At 38.2% G+C, this 15,987-nt stretch overlaps 1 protein-coding gene across 5 annotated transcripts in view; it reads right to left on the bottom strand.

Annotated features, from left to right (window-relative positions):
- Nucleotides 1-15,987, bottom strand: part of ebf1a (EBF transcription factor 1a) — a 114,962-nt gene that overhangs the window by 4,314 nt on the left and 94,661 nt on the right. Inside the window, exons 11-16 of one of the 5 annotated variants that reach the window (XM_052574814.1) lie at nt 15,014-15,102; nt 6,182-6,247; nt 4,633-4,810; nt 3,646-3,825; nt 2,273-2,467; nt 1,164-1,235 (exon numbers count right to left, since the gene is read on the bottom strand). In XM_052574814.1, the coding sequence (XP_052430774.1) occupies nt 1,165-1,235; nt 2,273-2,467; nt 3,646-3,825; nt 4,633-4,810; nt 6,182-6,247; nt 15,014-15,102 (779 nt within the window). In that variant the 3' untranslated portion in view covers nt 1,164. Of the gene's footprint in view, nt 1-813; nt 1,107-1,163; nt 1,236-2,272; nt 2,468-3,645; nt 3,826-4,632; nt 4,811-6,181; nt 6,248-15,013; nt 15,103-15,987 lie in introns of those variants that run through there. The other 4 variants (XM_052574815.1, XM_052574813.1, XM_052574816.1 and 1 more) reach the window with 4 other exon arrangements.

The following is a 15,987-nucleotide window of genomic DNA, read 5'->3' as shown; positions in this document are numbered from 1 at the left end:
TATCACTTCTGTTCATTATTGGCCAAGAAGGAGGAAGTCCCATGAGCACTGAGCCGGGTTTCTCTCTCCATCACTCCCAACTTTCAGCAGGCCACATCACCGCACCAGATTTTTCATGTAACATATTGGCTTCCTATTGATTTCCTCTCGCTGGTCCCTCATCTCTAATTCCTGGGTTATTTCCTGAGTGTCTCTGCCTCATTTGGAATGGAAAAAAAAAATTGAGTGGTGACCGACAATCGGTCATTGGGTCAGAGTGCTGAGTGCATATCAACATACGGAGAGGAAGCACTCCACGCTCGCAGATAAGAGATGTCTGCCTCAAACGCTCAATTACTTTAATATTGTCTCAATGAGGATGTCTAGATATTTCAGATCAACACCCGGGGCCGAATGCTGTGCAGAGTAATTGTCATAAATCAGAGGAAGCTGATTATGGCTTTGTTTCAGAAAATAGTGAACATATGTCTTTATAGATATCACACAACTGGTTTTATGTAGCCTGCTACTATTTGGCTGAGTCTCAAAAAAAAAAAAAAAGATGAAGGAATGTACCCTAACTGAAACTAACTAACTAACTAACTAACTAACTAGATAGATAGATAGATAAATAAATAATAATAATAATAATAATGTAATGTAGGACCATTAACACATTTGTTTACATTGTGTCATGTTTGCAATTGTCAGTATATATTAAAATCCACGTATTTATTTATTGGCATTTTTTAAACATTTGTAGGCTTATTTTTATCAAACAAAATGGCCAGGATTACTTTATTACTTTATGAAATATTGTCCATATTAAAAAATTTAAAATCATGAAAATAATGCCCAAAACGCAGAAAATTTTAATAGCCCTAAATATTCAGCTTTTAGAATTTTATATTAATGGATGTTAACAGACGTATGGTTGGTTAACTGACAAACACAAGCGAACAAAAAACAAACTCTGAGGAGGATTTGACGCAGGAAACAGGAAGTCAGGCAGGAAATGAAACACATATGGCATGCTCTTCAAGATGTGCAGCAGGCTCCCAGCAGAAGAGAGGAGAACGAGGGAGGATGAAGGCAGAGGATGCTCTGACAGTAACGCTGATGGATGGCTTAATGGATAGAAAGAGAGGATGATGAAGAAAGAGTGTGAGACAAGTGTAACATACTTCAGGAGAAGGCCAGTCCCTGCAGGGAGCTGGCGGTTGAGTACTTGCTAGAGTCCACAAAAGATTGATCTACTGGAAGCAGAGCGAGAAAGCAGGGGAAGGGGAAGGAAGATGATGGAAACAGAGAGAAAGAGAGTTATTTTTTAAGTACAAAAAGAGGAATTGGGTCAGAGAAGCAAATACAAAAACAAATTACCACAAGTTAGGACAAACTGACAGCTGTCTAAGTGTTAGAAGGCTGTAGATCAGACACTTCAGCTCGGTTTCAAAACAAGTGAGTTGCATCACTGCCAAATGCCTACTTAGACAGATGCCTTTCAACCTCATAAGTGACTATTTGGAAAGCTTTACATAGGCACAGATTCATTGTGTTATATAAACAGTGCTCTGCTTTGACAAAAAAGTAGACAAAACTAGGTCCCTTCGAAGGCAGCATAATTAGCTTATTGTAATTTTGGAGGCAGCTCACTTGGTTTTATAACAGAGTGCTTTGAAACAACACTGCACAGCAAAATCCATATAAAAAGGGTATAAAAACTATATACATATATAAATATAAATATACACAAACATACCGACACACATTATTGTTTAAAAGTTTGGGTCAGTAAGATTTTTATTTTAAGAAGTACTTTTTCTCTCAAAAGGGAAACATTATTGATCAAAAGTGACAGTACAGGCTTTGACATTATTGCAATAGATTGCAATAAATACTGTTCTTCAGATTTGTCTGTTCTTTAAAGAATCCTGAAAAAAGGATCACTGTTTTCATCAAAACATTAAGCAACACAACATTTTCCCCATTAATAATGATGATATTTGTATCTTGAGCAGCAAATCAGCATATTAGAGTGATTTCTGAAGCATCATATGAAGCATTAATAACGATGCTGAAAATTCAGCTTTGCCATCACAGGAGTGAATTATTTTAAAATATCAAAAGGTATTTCACAATATTACAGTTGTACTGTATTTTTGATCACATTAATGCAGCCTTGGTGAGACTTCTTAAAAACAACTTACGGAACCCCACGTTTTTGAAGGCACGTGTGTGTGAATATACAGTATGCATATATAGGTCAAGCTTTATATTCTGCTGTTCCTCTCACCTTGGAGGCCGTTTCCATTGGCACTGGTGCAGGTGGGGGGCGGCGAGGCCTGGGGCCGCACGACGGGAGCAAAAGCGCTCTTCTGTTTGACTGCAGACACCATGTTGGCCGGAGAGAAAGAGAAGATGCCTGAGGAACTGCTGCAGTTGGAGGGAAGACTGGTGGAGGAGGCCATGGTGGGACTGGAAGGAACAACTGAGGGACGGGAATGAACGAGAGAGGGGAAAGGGTTTAGGGAGGATACCTTATAGACCTTATATATCTTATAGACTTATACCTCTCATATTATAGGCAAATACCTGTGTAATATAAACATATATAGTACTCCTTGACTGGAGGTTCACAGTGCTTCACAGATGCAGTCTGCTCCTCTCAGAACAACATTAGCACAGGTCCCTCCCCTGTCCCATCTCTACTGCCTCTCCTTTTGTCTATTAATACCCTAAGAGCATTTTCCCCCTCAACGATTTTACAATTACTCCTGTCGTATTTCAGCTGCTCTCTTATATCCTGCTCTACCTTTATTGTTGTTATTATTCTGCGCTTAAATTTTATGGCACTTTCCCAAGTAAATTCTCCTGATAGTGTCATAATCCATTTATGAAGGCCTAACTAATCAATTAATGAAAATTGGAGTCCACAAAGCCTGCTCTCTCGCATTGATTGAAAGTGTCAGCATGGAGTCAGTGAGCCTGTTAAAATACTTGTTAACATCACGGAATCAAAGTACCGAAGTTGAATTGCTTCTCCCGCAATTAGTTTATTGATTTAATTAAGACGCTTTAATTTAGAAGCCGCGCGAGAAGATTGGTGTTATACGAATGGCTAAGCATTATAGACAGCGTCTGATCATGACTGAAGAAAAGAGTGGATAGGATTTGATTTCTGTTCTTAAAGACACACACACATACATACACACACGCGCGCGCACACACACACACGTCAAACGTTTGGGGTCAGTAAGAAGAAGCTTCTTATGCTCACAAAGGCTGCATTTATTTGATCAAAAATACAGTAAAAATACAGTAATATTGTAAAATATTGTCACATTTCAAAACAACTATTTTACATTTTGATATATTTTAAAATGAATCTTATTCCCTAAGCTGAATTTTCAGCATCATTACTTCAGTCTTCAGTGTCACATGATCCTTTAGAAATCATTCTAATATGCTGATTTGGTACTCAAGAAACATTTCCTATAATAATCACAGTTGATCAGGATTATATGATGAATAGGAAGTTCAAAAGAACAGCTGAATGTAAAATAAATAAAAGTAACCATTTCTTTAAATAAAAGGAAAAAAAAGAATGGTAATGGTAATTTTGAAAAATATAAAAAAGAGAGAAAAACAGAGAGGATCAGTACTCACTGGCATAAGGAGAGTTGGCAGCAGAGCCATTGAGGAAGTTGGGCGAACCTCCCAGCGTGGTCATGCCTGTGTTGCCATATCCATTCATACTAGTAGAGACGGTACTGTAGCTACTCTGCTGGGGGGTCGTGCTGGGTACATAACCGTGAGGGGATACACTGCTTGTGTTTCGACTGAAACCTGAAACACACATATAATGAGGAAAAGAATATATTTAGAAATGAACAGAATCAGCTCCTGGTCATCACTGACTTAAATTTTATGGAAAAGAGCACTGTGAGCATTCTACTAAACTCCTCCTTTTTTGTTACTGGGTAGGAATAAAATCATGGACGTCTGGAATGTCATGAGGATGAATGATGAGAGAAATCTCATTTTTGGGTGAACTATTCCTTTAAAAAAAGATGTGTGTGTCAGTGGCATACGGAGGCAGACAGGACAGGAGGATGATATGGACTATAAATATACATCAGGACATTAAACGCTGACATGGGTGAAAGCAGCAGGAAGTTCTCGCTCCAGGAGTCCCCGCTGTCTGGTACAAAGGCAGCGCTCATCTCTGCTCTGCTTACTATTCATTCTCCCTTTCATCAGACGACTGATAAATTATTGCTGACTTAACACAAATCATTAACTGTCACAGAGGCCAAGGAATGCTGAGGTGAGGTAAAGGAGCCTGGAGGTTCAGGGAGCATTGCTGAATGCTTGTATTTGTCTGCATGCTGTCTATCTCGCTAGTTTTCACCTACTTGCCTAAGGTTTGAAGGACGCAGCAGACTACTGAATACCGTGATCTGGCACAATTTACTGAGACAGAATCACTCTTATATAAAAGGGAGACAAATGGAAAACAGACAATGATTTGATAATTGCTCAAGTGAATTTGCCCATTAATTTCTCTCTTTTCATACACACACGCAAACTCTCATAGTCAATCACTTTTTTTGTGAATGGTCAAAATATAAGATTGGTGGCATCTCTGCTCACCCTGATTGGTTCCTTGTATGGACTCAGAGACATTGACAGCGAGCTGGCTGTGGAAGGAGTTGACTCCCATCATGCCAGCGTGGACTGAGCTGTTGGCCAGACCTGACAGTTGGTTGTGTCCACGTGGGACGTTGTAGAGCGCCTCTGCGATATCCGCCGCTCTTTTCAGAATGATCTCCTGTTAGGATCAACACAAAAATGGACCAATGATTAAAAGAATATTATCTAGCCAAAAAAAAAAAAAATTATGTATATAGAATTCAGTCACCTTAAAAAATAATCATTCAGTATAAATAATAATGGTATAATATACAAAACAGATCAATAAATAATGTTAATAAATAAACAAAACAGAAACCAATAAAAATTAAAATTAAATGAAAAAGAAATAATAAATCATCAAAAAATAAAAGTGAAAATAGTACTTAAAAAAATAAAAATAAATAAACAACAATTTAAAAACCAAAAAAAAAATACCCACTGCAATTATTTCTTAAGATGATTATATCTAAGCACGGGCAACCTATGAGCTGGCAGATAAAATTCACCTTGGTAAAATAAGATCAAAGGAATCAGTGAATAAGAGAGTCCATTTTTTTTAATACTAAAAGAACAAAATCTAGAAGTAGAATCATTAAAGATATCTTTATCTGATAGTCAGCCCAGCTAGAGAAAAGACACTAGTTTTGGTGGCTGGGGAAGGGGGGCTGCACATTTTGATCGAAAATTAATGTCTCATAATTTCCCCTCATAAAGACTACAGGACCGTGAGGAGGTTGGGGGGATAAGGGTTCCTGAGAGAGAGCTCTTTGAGTGGGTTGATGACTGGAGTCATGCTCCATCCACTACCCAGCCTAAATAATTCAGCATCGCTGCACTCATGCTCAGCTCTCAATCGATGAGCATATGCCCTCACTCGCAGTTCATAACTGATCTAACATTGAAGATGCCCTTGTGGTCATTCAAACCAATGAGAGAGAGAGTTCTGGAGGAATTATATTGGGGGATTTATGTTGAGGGAAAATGCTAGGGAATATTAGAGAACAATTCTATAGTCTTAAAGCTCTAAAATGGCCTTAACTGAGAACAAATGCTTAATTGTGTTGCTCAATTAAACCACTGAAATGTGGAACATGGCATTATTTACAATGATCCTATAACACATTGTGCCTCTTTTACTAATTATACAGTTTGATCTCTCTTATGCACATGCACTCTTGCCTGAGAGGATGTGTAGCTAAATTTTACTTTTCATTTTAGAAAAGAGTTTTTCAATATCTAATAATATGCAGTATTTTTAAAAACGGTCTTAACAGATTACTTCTTTTTAAGGTAATTTTAGAATGTGATTTCTAAAAATTATAAAATGTCATAGTAAATTAAAAATATATTTTACACCCAAATTATTTTTTAATTGTGATTTCTACATGAATATGTACCTAAACACATTTATGAACAAATACATGTATATGCATGGATACCGAATGAGGCCCTTTTTGTCTCTGAGTGCTTATGGTTTGACGTTTCATTGTGTTCAACTGAATCTCACCTGATTATTGTGTGGCATCCCATACAGAGCTTCCACCAGGTCTGCTGCCCTCTTCAGAATCACCTCCTATAAGACAGAAAAGACAAATGTGGCACTTTAGATTTCCAAGACAGTTTTGATGCTAAATACACAAAACATAATCTTCATAACTAGACCAATTTACTTGACAATTGGTGATATTATAACTGATAAAATGGAAAAACAATAATGGAGAAAATGGAGAAAAAAAAAGATTCAAAAACATTTTATAGACATTTTCTGAAAACAAGTCTTAATCATATGCTATTATTTTATGAAATTAAGCATTTTAAGTAGTTTAGAAAGCAATGTTATTATTATTAATTATTTTTTTTTATTAAGCCAACACATTGCATTCAGTTTTTCCAGTCTAATTGGTTACTAGACACTCGACAGACACAAACAAACTTACACTACAATTACTACAGGATCAGTCCCTTTGGAACAACATCAGTTTCAGTGCTTTACTAAAGGACAAAATGCTAGATTGCTCTTGACAGGGTTTAAACATGCAACCTTTGAATTGCTAGCCAATATCCTTGACCACCACTCCCCTACCATTTTTAGAAGGTACAGTATACATCTTAGAAAACACTTTAACAGCCCTGTACTTCATCTAGCTCTTCCTACCAACAATACTGCCACCGTTTCCATGTATAATACATGAATACAAACACATTTAAAGCAAATACATGCATGTTAGTACATGCAAACGACCGCTCCACAGGAGGCAAGAGCTACAGTAACGCTATTTTCCTTCCAGGTAATCGACTTTCACTTCCATAACCGAAAATCTATTTATTACCATCCTTTTCACACATTAAACATTTATTTACACAGTGTTTTTTACACTGTGTATTCATTTCCTTTCTTCCAAGCCCTCTTCTCCTCTTCATTTTTTTAAACCCTGAAGCTCCAGCGGAACCCTTTTTAAAAGTTAATGTGCCGGTGCTGAGGAAATAAGCTCGCAGTGCGACAACCAGAAAATTGTTCTCACCCTCGGCGTATAACCCTCGCTGTGAACAAGCCCCCGAGCATGTGTGCCTGCCTGCTAGCCGACATATTGCCTTTCAATCAGGCCCCCCGCCTCCCCCCGGCGGCCCCAGATGCAACACACAGGCACGAACATGACGAGGGGGTCAGCAAAGCAATAAAGATTTTTAGTGCGCTGTCCAAGGTGCTAAATTCACTCAATAATGGGAGCTCTGGCACTGCGTTAACCCCTCGTTAGGGGTGCTTCGCGGGGGAGGCGCCCGTCTTCGCTCGCCCGGGCTTGGGCTGGGTGATTGAGAGAAGTGCGGGAGCCTGGGGAGGCCTAAAGTGGTGCTTTAGTATGGATGTGTGACTCCGACGGACTCTCTTCTCCTTTACCCTCTTCTTGGCGGGATGGTGGAAGAACATAAGGGATGAGAAGCATTAGTCTATGGCTTGGTCCCCTGCTGCACCAGCACTGTGTCATTTTATCCAGTCCACCTCTCCTCTACTTCTACCCTTTTCGCACTCACTTGCCTTTGTTAGAAGGTCTCATCCTTACCTATCAATCTCCTGTCATTACGATATTGGGGGGTGGGGGAGAGATCTGTTGAGAGGGCAAATCCAATAAGGAAGGGGCCAAAAGTTTGTCCAGATAAACAAATAAATGCTATTAGCACGGGCCGTGTGTGGTGGCCCTGTGTCTGGAAGCAGAGCCCATTTCCTGGGTGAGTAGCAGGGCTTCCAGTAAGGACCAAGCAGGGAGCCAGGAGCGGTAAACAGGAAAGAAACCTGATCTCGGATCTGCGTGTCTGTATAGCTGTCTATCAGTCAGAGCCATCATAACCCATACTCAATCCTCCCCCTTCTCCATGAGCTGTGAGCTACGAGGACCCGATCTCTGCTTCGACCCATTTGGAGTGTCTTTAGCACCCTGACAGGTGTTTTCCAGCCTTGTTTCCCATCAACGTGAAAGCTGAGATGTATATATACATTCATAGTAATACATAAGCAAGTATAAATGTGAATGTGTGCAAGCAAACAACCCCAGGCGTAGTGTTTTGAAGAATATAATAACAAAATAGCCCACAGCGCAGCACCGTTAGGGCCAGCCTCCACATTAATGTGTGCCGGACATTGAATCTGTTCCTGTGTGTAAATTATGGTGGCTGGTAATATGATATACATTCATTAGGAAGGGGACTGCTGAAAAAATGAAATAAGGCCCGGGTCACATCTGGAATGTTAAGGCAATGGCGTCTGCACATTTACAAGGAAGCCAGGCCTGTAAAAACATGACAAATTTATTCCTGTGCTTGTTCATTTGCAATTTTATCATCTCCTAATGTTCTATTAGAGCAGTATTACCAGCAGGGTCACCGGCGTCGCTCATGCGGAACGGAGCCCAGTGATGATGTCATACTTCCTGCTCTGCTTCCCTAACCTCATGGACTGCTGGACTTGTGGAGATTCTGGTTTTATTACAGTAGCTTAACTGAGGTCCCTCACACTTGCTGCTGTGCAGTCTCAAAATAAATATATCTTATATGTCCTTCAGTCCACAGCATCTCATGGAAACAAAGGCTGTCAGGTGATTAACATTTTTTATTAAATGAATTACATGATATGCAAATTTAGGGGAAACGCCCCTAAAGGAGATTATTTAAAGCATTGTAGTAGAGTAGTAAAGCACTGAATCAGGAGTCAATGTATTTTTATCTTATTTACATATTACTGAATATATAGCATAAAAAAAACCTTGCTTAGATCAACTAACCACATTTTTAATTTTGGTAATTAAATATTTATAAACATAACAGATTATAAATATTATTAATCATTAATATTGTTAACCATGCACTTAAAGTTAAATTGACAGCCTTAATGCAAGCATTAAAAAACTAATTTCTAGCATGTAAGAACAGCATATACTCTATATATGGTGCACTAAATGCAAACCCAATCCAAGTGGGATGTACATATAATCTTTGCAATCTAACCACACAAACTCATATGCCTCTATCTGTTTTCAATAACTGTAAATGCTTGGCTCAAACTGTGACCACACTGGTGTGTAATGTCATGCTGTTTATATCCACCAAGGCTGCAATCCATTTTGATGAATGAGGGCTATCTTATAGTGAGCCTTTCCCTATCCTGACAATAATCTAATCTTCAGTTTCAAACACACCATTTGTCGCTGATGTAAGAGATACGATACTCCAAAAGTGAGTCAATACAACCGTGACAGTTCTCAGAATAATGTGTCAGGTTTTAATCTGACAGAAAAGTGCCTTTACCATAGTAATCGTAAATATATGACAGTAAGTAAATGGAACCTTATGAGTGCAGTGGTTCATAAAAAATATGGCTTGTGTTGTTATAATGTATGACAGTTAATGATTAATTCAGTAACAACTGCAAGTTTTTTAAGGTACATATGTGTTAATTACCTTTGCGTAAGGTAAACTGTGATTTATGCAAGAGTGCATTGAGTGAATGTGGCCATCGTATTGCGTAGACATGGTGAATCACATGTGAATTAGAGCAGAATGTCCGTTACATGAGTGTGAGCACAGCTGATGCACACTTCTTTGACTTCCGCAGATTTGAGTTTGCTCACTCTGTCAAATGTATTGCTTAACATGGAGGCTTATCCACTGAGCTTATCTAATGCAAAATCAAATATCCTTAGTCTCCCTCCAACCCCCCCCCCCATATCTTCCTTCCATCAATATCTTCCTATCATAAACATCAGTCACTGTGCTCTTTAACTAGTGTGGCTTCATTGCATAATTCATATTCTCTCCGGGCCCCAAAGGTTACTTTCTGAAAGTCAATAATAACCTGTCTGTCCACATCTGCACAGTACGACAGTGGAGTGCAGCCACCAACAATTTGCAAAGACTCAATTGCTTATATAACGAATACTATTTTTTAAATAGTTTTGCTACAGTTGTCTTTACTTGCTTTGAGATTTGCAATGCTGGCCTAGAATAACTTGTGCAGGTTAAGTTTAACTAGATCCATATTCAGATATTTTATAGCGGCCTTATGGATTTCCCAGCAAAATATAAAGAGCGTGCTGCAGTGTTACCCAGAAGCAGGAGATTTTTTCCTGGAAGCACAGATTGAATTCTGGACCCTGTGGAGGCAGCCAAGGGGGATCAGGTGGATGTGAAGTGACAGGGAAAATGTGGGAAACAACGCTGACAGAAGAGATGGAGAGAGACCAAACAAGGCCGCAGCCTAGATGTGCTGAATATGGGCCAGGTGCATTCTGGGACAAAGATTCCACTATTCAATTATTAGTTTCTCCTTCAAATGATTCCATATACAATAGATAAATATATAAACTCTACAATAAACAAGAAAATAAATTATTTGTAATGTATTATATTAATCAGTATATATAAACATCCATTTAAAATATGAAATAATATATGAAAAATTTACACACTTATATACATAATAATACATATATTTTAAACAATATTTGGGAAGTCAAAGGTCCATTCAGTGGGTCCTTGTGGGCCTTATATTACTATCACTGCACACGTGCAAAAATCGTGTTGTTATATGGTACTTCAGATGTGATATTTCAATAAACTTTTCTTAAAAAAAATATAAAAAACCATCTTGTTGAACTATTGCTGCGTAATAAATTTGCTGGGCTGGATAACATAGTAGTAAGCTTGTTCAAGGACTGAGAGAAACAAGTTAACCTGCCGTGTTCCACACTTGGCCCTCACCTGTGATTGAGTCCAGCAGTTTAGAGAAGTGCCGTCAACAAACTGTTATTGCCTCAATAAAGGGCAAAATCAATAGTGCTGAAATGAGTGGCTGGGCACGGTAGCCGACGCTGTTAATATCTCGCTGAGAGTGTTTGAACGAGAGGAGGAGGGACAGAAATAGGGAGGGGAATACAGGGAATACAGGGAAAGATGCATACAGCCTCAGATACTCGAGGAAATCAGGGTAAAATCCATTTGCTAACACCAGCCTTGTCCCGACAACTGGCCGGACATGTATAGGTACACAAAGAAATTATTTCTCATTTACCTTTCCCATGTTCAATACTCTTTCCTTGTGCAGCCTTGGCTGCCTCTCCCACCTTGTGGTGACTCAATTATTGTTGGGCGAGCAGTAATAAAGTGAGGGCTGTGGTGCCTTCGATCGGCTGACCTGTGAGAAGGCAGCACCGGACAGCTGACTTCACCATGATGGATCACCCTGCTCTCTCTCTCTCTCTCTCTCTCTCTATGCCAACCTGTCAAGGCCCAGGACTTAAGGTGTACATGTTTGTGTGTTGTGATCTGCATTCTCTGGAGATGAACATTAACCAAGTTGGCATACACAATGAATACCTGTGTGTTGGCTCTATTTTTGACATGTGCATACTATATAGGGCAACATTTGAGGGTAAAAAAGTCATTTTCTATTCATCAGTCTTTCATTTTTTTCATATAGAAAAATGTAAATCTGTCAAGAAAGACCTAACATGAGCTTGGGGGTTGTTAAGTGATAGCATATGCTTCTGGTGAAGCCAAAAGTACACTAAGCCCTACACTACCTGTAATCCTCCATATCACACACACACATGCAGAGCATTTTTTAAATGTCTTTAAGTAAAGAGTGGTTAACATTCTTGAAATAAGACTGAGAAGCAAAATGACCAATATATTAACATTTGTATTTAGACAAATATAAAAAAAATGTATAAAGGTTTTAAAGGGAAAAAAGCAAATAGGGCAAATATAAAAAAATTATATTGCTTCATATATATATTTTTTTAATATGGCTATTTTTCTTACCCAATTAGATTTTTTTCTCTGTTTATAATCATGAACCTCAATTAATTTGGTTAGATTTCTCTGAAAACAAGGCTTAATATGTCATTTTGCTTTTAAAGTGGGGTTGTTGAAAAAGTGGGCACGTACTTCAGTATCTTAATATAACCAAACAAGCATCTAACTGCTTCCTCTGGGACTTCCCCTACACCTGACCCTGAAGCTGTCTCACCGAGTAGTTTTGCCTACCTGTTTTATTCAGCACCTCTAATAGAGTGAGGCTCACTTGTGGGCCATCCCACCCTATTCATTAAAAGGTAAAGATTCGGTTAAAAATATGGGCGGCCGTTAAGCGGGCTCTCTGGGGAGTGTGGCCACGAATGTATTCAGATCTACCTCCTTTGCACTGAAAATAGTGGGAAAGATGTGACAAGTGACCCCGACCATGACCCACCTAATACATTCAGCTTCATCATCAGCCCAGGAAAATGAATCCAAATCAAGCCAAGGTTAAGATCACAGAGAGCATATGTGAGCAACATGCTGCCCCAGTTTCAATGAGAATTACCAGACTGTTCCAATATGTCAGAAAAAGAAAAATAATCATCATGGGGTGCATTTAACTTTTTCTCTTTCTGCAGAGAAGCTGACAAGCAAATGACAAAAACAGGGTTCCCGAATATTTTGACAAATTGATTCCTATGGCATGTTGATTTTTAACAATTTTTTAACAATATTTTATTGATTGTTTGAATGAACTGTATGAATTTGGAAATGGAAATCACAATTGTAAAATGTAATATATATATATATATATATATATATCCAGATGACCGTGGGAACTTTCAATGTGCTATTTTAAATGTCTAGCAATTTATATTTTATTTGTATCTGTCATTATAAGGGTACATTTATATCTTCATCAGTGACATCAATGAGCCAGTAATGTAATAGTCCCTATCAGCGTAAGGAGGGACGAGTAGCAACACATGTTTGCTGGGCCCTTTAGTGGGTCAGCACAGTGCTCCAGTACATGATGGAGGGGGAGTGTGTGTTTGCAAGTATGCGTGTGTGTGTGTGTGTGGTAGCACAGGGTTCAGACTGTGGGACTGCAGAGGAAGGTATTCAGACAATGTCCATGTGGTTCATTAGGGACTGAGATCAAACACTGTGGCCCTCTTTAGCCCCACTGACAGGAGACAGAAGATCTGTCCTCTCCCCACCAGCTGGGGAATGGACTCTAACATGAGGGATGAGTGAGAGAGTGAGCGAAGAGAATGAAAGAAGAAATAGAGAGATAGAGGAAGGAAAAGGACTACTATGTGGGAAAGCCTGAATGTGCAATCTCCTGATGTTGGATAAAAAAAAAAAAAAATCTAATGGAAAACTGTTTAAGACATGTTAAGCTAAAGATATTCTTAAGCTACAGATAACATTTTGGACACATCTGAGTTAATATTTTCATAGTTTTGATTTTGTCATTATTATGTAGATAAAATGTGCATGATAATAATAATAATAATAATAATAATAATAATAAATGGGAAATATGCACACATTTGACAGGAAGCATATTTTTTTAAACCTTGCCTGACTACAACACCCAATCTGTGCTGTAACCCATGACCCGTTTAGTGTGCCTGCAAAATGTTAAAATTTGACATCACAAAGGCTCAACTATGATATCACTTCCTGTCAAACACTCACTGAGTTCCACATCACTGAACTGTGTGCCTCAATGAAAATAAGGAGAGGGAAAAAACAGACTGTGTGCCAGGGTTATTAAAGTCATAAAAAAGAAAAAAATGAATTTTGCCTCAACAAACTAATTTGCTGCTTATTACTAGTTAATAAGGTAGTTGTTAAGTTTAAGTATTGGGTAGGATTAGGGATGTAGAATATGGTCATGCAGAATATATGCTTTATAAGTACTAATAAAAAGCCAATATGTAAATAATGGGCATGCTTATAAACAACTAGCTAATAGTGGGAATTTGTCTTTACACTAAGGTGTACGTATAAAACTATGATATTACTATGATATTAAAATAACATTGCTGTGTGCTGCAGGTCACATGAGATCAGCAGTCCACTGGAACTACTTGACCACCAACTCTACATTTGCCTGATTCCTGTAGATTGGGTTTGGTTTGACTCCACATGCGTTGACCCCCTGGTCTAATTTGATGTGTTTAAGATGTAATGGATTGGGAGGTGGCTCATGGGCCGGGAATACTGATGGCCCAGCTTTGATACAGAGGGCTTCTAACAGCACAAGGTCATTCCTGAGCGTGAGCAGGCCCAGCCAGCCATAATTACTTTTTTTTTTTTACACTATTAAGTGGTGCTGCTGGAGCGGGGCTCTGGGGTATAGGACACGCACAACAAGATAAAGTAATGTTTATTTATCCCTCCCAAAGGATCCATTTACTTGGCCTGCCTCTCCTTAAGAAATGTGCATGGAGAGAGAAATAACCACCAAACTGGGTCCACAACTGGGCTCCTTTCATGAGAATGCCGAACACAACTGCATGGAATTAAATATAAAGTATATAATCTCTGAACTGAAGGAGTCTTTAATGAATGGTTCAAATACATAGACCGTGTTTCAGTTAAGGCTACCGTGATAAATGGAAATCAGGACAAGTGTGTTTATGTTAGTAATTGCTCTTTGAAAACAAAAGCGAAGTAGAGAAATTAAAGTCAACACTGAAACCCATTTTTCTTCTATAATGCGATGAGTGAAACATCATATTCAATGAGAAAATATCTGGACGATGGGAGTTATTCTTTGGGATTTCTTATTCTTTTAGATACCAGATTAGAGCCAAACAGTGTCTAAATAGTTATTTGGGTATTGGTTAACATTATTCAGTAGCCTGTGTGGCCTGACTAACATCAGCAGAAAACAAAAAGCTATTTGAAAGGATAATCTTTGGAATAAAGCACCAATGAACTGTCCACAATAAGAAAGTAAATAGGGTCAATATTGACTTCATGTTAACGTTAAAAGAAAGAAAGCACAATAGTTACGTCATGTTAGAGAACTGACCTTTGGTAAGCGCTCAGGGTCGCCTGGGTGTCTAGGGATCACCTTCTGTAGCCGCTGGAAACCGTAGTCAATAGTGGGTTCATTCAGTGCTGCAGGAAAAAGAAAATTCAACCATGTTACCGCAGGGTAATTCAACACCCCTCTGCAATTACCATTACAAAGAAATCTATATAAAACATAAGTGTCATTTCCTTCAAACCTCAATATATAGTTCCAAAAAACACAAAAGCAAAAAGCAATAAAATGATAGCTAAAGTATCAAATATTATGTTTCCTAACTAGCTGCCAAAATATCTGTATCGATTCCCACTATGCTTTAGCAGTTTGCAACCACAAGGCACCACTTTATGAATAAAACAACACTTGAGCAGTTTGTGTGAATGGATCCTGTCTATTTTTGCAGTCGGCGGAATGGCACAACCTTCATGGAAAGCTTCAAAAACCGGTTGTGAGCAATGAGACTTGAGACAGATCCAACTGCATTGCAAGTGCTATAGTTTAACAGCAATGTAACTTTTTGAATTAAATTATAATAATTTATTATTTAACAATTAATTATTAATAATTTATTAATAATTTAAATGATTAAAATTAATAATAATAATACCAAAAAAATGACAAGTTGCAATTATTATTTGTTGCAATCAATATTATATGGTGAACACATAATGTTTATTAAGCTTAAGATGTACTGAACTAATAATATCCCTTTAAACACAAAACCACATACAGCTAATATCACACAGAGCCAGAAGCAGCCAGATCATTTCACCTATAAGCAAGATTAAGATCAACACAGAACTTAAAGGCGCCTTTTTAAATTTGCTGTGTCCTTAAACAAACTCCAATAACAAATAATTCTGAATTCTACTCCCTCTTCTGTTTTGTATATGTAAGCACCAGTAATCTTCAAAACAAATCCATAGACCTCTGTTATGAGCAAATAATTAAATTAAAGTTTTCATTTCTGTAAA

This window comes from Carassius gibelio, chromosome B14 (assembly GCF_023724105.1).
Source record: "Carassius gibelio isolate Cgi1373 ecotype wild population from Czech Republic chromosome B14, carGib1.2-hapl.c, whole genome shotgun sequence".
NCBI lineage: Eukaryota > Metazoa > Chordata > Actinopteri > Cypriniformes > Cyprinidae > Carassius > Carassius gibelio.
Note: the sequence above shows the minus strand (reverse complement) of the source record. Positions and strands in the feature narration are given on the sequence as shown.